This window comes from Rhipicephalus microplus, chromosome 8 (assembly GCF_043290135.1).
Source record: "Rhipicephalus microplus isolate Deutch F79 chromosome 8, USDA_Rmic, whole genome shotgun sequence".
In the NCBI taxonomy this organism is placed as follows: domain Eukaryota; kingdom Metazoa; phylum Arthropoda; class Arachnida; order Ixodida; family Ixodidae; genus Rhipicephalus; species Rhipicephalus microplus.
Window position 1 is genome coordinate 11,525,578 of NC_134707.1, and position 5,100 is coordinate 11,530,677.

At 50.1% G+C, this 5,100-nt stretch overlaps 1 protein-coding gene across 1 annotated transcript; it reads left to right on the plus strand.

Annotated features, from left to right (window-relative positions):
• The first annotated feature begins 4,083 nt into the window (after positions 1–4,083).
• LOC142768386 (uncharacterized) lies at positions 4,084–4,874 on the plus strand. The gene has a single exon (XM_075870356.1). It carries the CDS (start codon positions 4,500–4,502, stop codon positions 4,743–4,745), a length of 246 nt encoding a protein of 81 aa, XP_075726471.1. The 5' UTR covers positions 4,084–4,499; the 3' UTR covers positions 4,746–4,874.
• The last annotated feature ends 226 nt before the right edge of the window (positions 4,875–5,100 follow it).

A 5,100-nucleotide genomic window follows, 5' to 3' on the forward strand; every position in this document is an offset into this window, starting at 1 on the left:
GTAGTGGAGGGCTCCGGAAGTGTAGTGGATAGCTTTATGAAGGAGGAAAAAGAGAGGATGGAGCATGACGTCATGCCACCAGCCTTTGCAAGCCAACCCATATTGAAGTCAGCAGTGTCGGCCCACCACGTGACCATCAAGATCACGCAAGCGATGAGACGCGCTGAGACTTCAGAATGCGGCACCTGGTAGCTTCTATCTGAAACGCACTTTGTTCTGCGCAGACTGGCTGGCTCGCGCAAGAGGTTTAGAAGCGGAACACCACCGAGAGTACTAACACCTACGCACGCTCTGACGTTTTTGACCACGTGTTGGGCCGACAGGGCGGGCTTCACCTCGTGGGACCTAATGATCCCTTCTTTCATCTTCCTCCATAGATAGCTTGCAGGTGATGTCATGGGCGTGGTCATTAAAGTAATGGTTCTCCAACATGGGGCTGTGATGACGTCAATACAGCATAGTCACGTTGCGACCACTCGACCGGAGCGTTGCTGGCCCCGGTGTATCAATGATTACGAAAACTGCACGCGATGTGCTGATAACATTAGCGCAACAACACACAAACTCCGCGTCCTAACACGTGGTAGTTGGGTGTGTTGGTAATACATAATTAATAATAACACAGCACGCAAAAACTGAGACACAGGACAATGGAAGGGGCAAAGAGTATGGAAGGGGCACCTATTTGCCCCTTCTCTTGTCCTGTGTCTCAGTTTTTATGCACTACGTTATTATTACTTATGCGGCACAATCTAACATAGCGGCTTTAGCAGCGTCAATGCAAGCCATCTAAAAACACACGAGTGTTAGCCTGAAGTTCGTCCGCGTCGCAATTCAGTGACCGTGACCGGAAGTCGAACCCGCACACTTGAGCTTATGGCAGCGCGACACCCTACGCGCTAAGCTATGCCACAGCGGCCGGATATCTAGTGGTACAGACGGGTTCATTGTTAAACTTAGTGAACAGATTTGGGCAGGGCATGTCCAGATTTTGGCCTCTTACAAATCATAGTAGCTTACATTTGCATAACGTTACGGGTGGTTGACAGTTGTGACTCATTTGGATAAACAATGTTGTCATGCACCAATTTTCGCGGCTTATCGTCGCAAACCGACGATAAGATTATGAAAGACGCAATAATGGAGGGCTCCGGAAAGTTCGCCCACTGGGGGGTTATTTTACGTGAACCTTAATCTAAGCACACGAGCATCAAGCGTTTTCGCCTCTATCAAAAATGAGGGGCTTTTAATTGCTTGATTTTCGGGACAGCCGTTCAGCGCCACGACCACTGGACCGTCGTGGATCATGCAGGAACAATGTCTCGTCTTCATCTCAGTCTTTGTAAAAATTCGTTACCGCGCTGCCGCAATACATCAGTATGACCGTAGTGTACGTCTTGGCGTAATATACGCCGTGCACGAAGAAAAAAGAAGATAGGTAGGGGTTGTGAAAAAGACTGCGGCAGAAACTGACTGCTATCAGTTGAGTACATTGGTCTGACACGTTGTTGACGCATTCTTAGTCGGGTGAATTAACGCGTTATTCATATAGTTGCGACGTAAGGGGCAGCAGTTACCATGCCCAATTGTAACTCAAGGTATTCGAGCTAAAACTTACTGCCAGTTTCTTCTTCTCGCCGGAGGCGAAGAGTGGCACACGTATTTAGCTTCTTGGGCAAGTTTCTCGCACGAAGGAAGTTTCCTCCAGAATGGCGTCGGCCTTGTGTGAAACGTACCGAGCGCACGAACACGCGTGCGTTGAAATAGGCGCCGCACACTGACCACAAAGAGCTTCGTTGCTCACACTGCACCGTCCCGAAGTCTTTGGCATTCACCGTTAGGCGGCGCGCAGAAAATGATGCGCGTCCCGCATGTATCCCGGCCACAATCCGCCGGCAGATGCAGGGCGCGAGATGCGCGCGTCGCGTTCCATTTTCACCGACGCCTGCTCAAAGTTGCTGTTTTTATCCGCTAGGCTATGTATTCTGGTGCTGCAGTCAGACTGGAAAACTCGACTGAATGGTGGCTATACTAAAGGCGTCTTATTCCACCTGCTGAGGCACGAGTCTGAGGTGCAACTAATCAAAGTTGGCGATTGGTACAGTTGATGATATCATGAGCACCGCTAACTTGCTCTGTTTCACTTCCTGTTGTCATGCATGTTCTGTTCGTCATGCTCTGTTCGTCTGCTTTTGACGCCCTCTTTATAGTTGTCCTTTTTTTTCGCGCACTATCATGTGACGTAGTCGTTTATGTACCGTGCTTCGGTACAACAGACCGTGCCTTACTAGTTGCGTCGTGAGTATTTTCAACACTGCGTGTTCAGAGTAGGGTTGCCACCGGTCCGGTTTCAGACCGGCTCGGTCGGTTTTTTTTTGTTGTTGTTGTTGTTGTTTTTTCAGACAGCGGACCTATTTCTAGCGACTATACCCTCTCCACCCTCACTCATCTTAATTACGCCTTATTGGATACGGGAGATATATGGGTACAGTGATCGAAGGTATTGCGATATGCCAATCACCTTTAAGGCCCACTCACATTGTCAGTAGGAAATATGCCGGGCGAAAAAAAATATGTTGCTGACATCGAAAATATATGAGTATTCAACTTGTCGCCCATCGGTGATATTTCTTCAATTCGTGCTCGAATCATTGTGAATACACTGAACATGGGCGGCTGATTCGACGTATTTATAAGGCTTATCGTCAGTAGACAAACAGTTGAAAGATTGGTGACACGTGCCTTTCTGTATCTTTCTCACTTTCTCGTCGTCACTTTTTTTCGTGCCAGATTATTTTATCTGCTCACGTGCAAAGTATACCTACTGACGTGCAGAGTAGGTACGCGTAATCTTGATTCCAGTTATCACTGGTGCGCGCCTCCAGCACGATTTATGTGAAAGATGATGGCGAGCGACAACTGCGAAACAAAAGTATGCGATCAGGACGCCGGACCCTGCCCGGCGTCGTTCAGTCCACCGACCCACAACCCCTGGAATGGCGTGCCCCTTTTGTAGTCTGTTGATACGCAAGCGTGGTATACATTGCCGTGCAGCCCTTTTGAATAACCACGCAATAAGTCAAAAACAACGCTTCTTTGTGTTTCTCCAGAGCCTTCTTAAGGCGCTCGCTTCGTTGGTTTACCACGCAGACATTTCGTAACGAAAGGAAATGAGCAACGCAGGTCGCTTTGCAGCAATGCATTGGAGTTATGGCATGCGTTCCCGTTGTCAAGCATATCGTCGAGAAGGATGCTGTTGGCGCCACATTACTGATCACAATACGGATACCATTAATTATTCTCGCCGACGCTGTCATTTTTGAGAGATTTCCCGCGAATAGAACGCTGGACGTGTACTGTTGCTTACGGGTGCAGTAGCAGGAATTTAACGCCGGGTTTAAAGCAGTTTGTCATTGTGCCACGACACATATTGCGCGGGCCCCGCCGCGGTGGTCTAGTGGCTAAGGTACTCGGCTGCTGACCCGCAGGGCACGGGTTCGAATCCCGGCTGCGGCGGCTGCATTTTCGATGGAGGCGGAAATGTTGTTGGCCCGTGTGCTCAGATTTGGGCGCACGTTAAAGAACCCCAGGTAGTCGAAATTTCCGGAGCCCTCCACTACGGCTTCTCTCATAATCATATGGTGGTTTTGGGACGTTAAACCCCACATATCAATCAACGGCCGGGTTTAAAGCAGTTTGTCATTGTGCCACAACACGTGCTGCGCGTGCTGTGTAAACGTGCTTTAAAGGTGGCGGTACAATTGATGGAAGCGCATGCGAGACATGAAACATTCTCGCTCCCGGACGCAAATATCACACAAGTGACAGCGTCACGTAAAATGATCGTCTCAGAAATACGGCCCCAGTCTCGCTGATGACAAAATTCGCAAATATGTTTCCCCCGCCATAGGCACTGTGCAGTCGTTCGTTATCAGTGTGATTGCAGCGCCAGAACGCACAGCCTAGTGGATAAAAAAAATAAGCAAAATTGAGATGGGGTCGCTCGAAATAAAACGCCGTCCGTGCCGTCTCCCTCCCTACTTGAGTGGGCGGATTGTGGCCGGGCTACTGGCTCTACACGTGCGCTCATCTGTTCTGCGTGCCCCTACACCCAGTGTCATCGAAAGGGCCAGTGCGAGCAACATATCTACTTCCGGTCAGTGTACGGTCACTAAGAACACGTTGAAGGTTCTTAATAATGTGTTGTGTAGGCACTGCTTAAGGGACGACCCCGCTCTCAGCAGTGAAATGTAAGCTCGAGGAAGCCGGTTTCATTCCCAGCCACAGCTGTCAAATTTTGGCGGAGTGCATGATGTGCGATGTGGGCATGTTGTTGGCAGCACATATTCTGTACGTTTCTGTCTTGTACGTACGCGTGAAAGAAACCTAAATAGGAACGCAGGAACCGGTCGTTAGAGTCGGTTCGTAATCCGAAATTGCTCCGACTCAGCCCAATCGCGCTGATAAACTGTAGACAGCGCTCCCCAGTGGCCGAGAACATGTGGTCCCTTGGTCGACTCGCAGGCCAGGACGCGTACGCCATAGGCGGATGCACGGACCGCCAGGAAGGCGACGGCGTCCGCACGAACATGATGGTCATGCGCGGAGGCTGCAGGGACCACCACCACGACGACGCCGATCTGTGCTGGGAGCCGTGGGGCGCGCTGCCCGGCCGTCTCATCGGCATGGAAGCCGTCGTCTTCCGCGCCGAGGACGCCAGACCCAGCGACCCCAGCGCTCCGTAGCAGCCACGCCGCGCGTTAGGCGGTCGCGCGGCAATAATGTGCGCCATCGGCGCGACACTATTTAGTTCCTTGTAGAAAAGAAAATATACGAATACATATCGAGTACAAAATAAATAGGAATGCCTCGAATGTATGTGGCAATATGATTCAGCTCCCCTAGAAGAAGAGTTGCCCCAGGCAGCTTGAGGTATGTACATAACCATTGCCGTTTGCAACATTATATTCAGCACAAGCAAACATCTGTAGCGTGCATAAGCATCCCGGACATTTAACATTCAATATTAAGCGAGTTCACCCAGGAGTGCAGGTGGGCGAATAACTTGAGAGTTTTCTTTTGACTGCATTCGCTCTTGGA

What these genes read in the sequence shown, in the direction of transcription:
- LOC142768386 (XM_075870356.1), top strand. Translation starts at nt 4,500, where the DNA reads ATGTGGTCCCTTGGTCGACTCGCAGGCCAGGACGCGTACGCCATAGGC.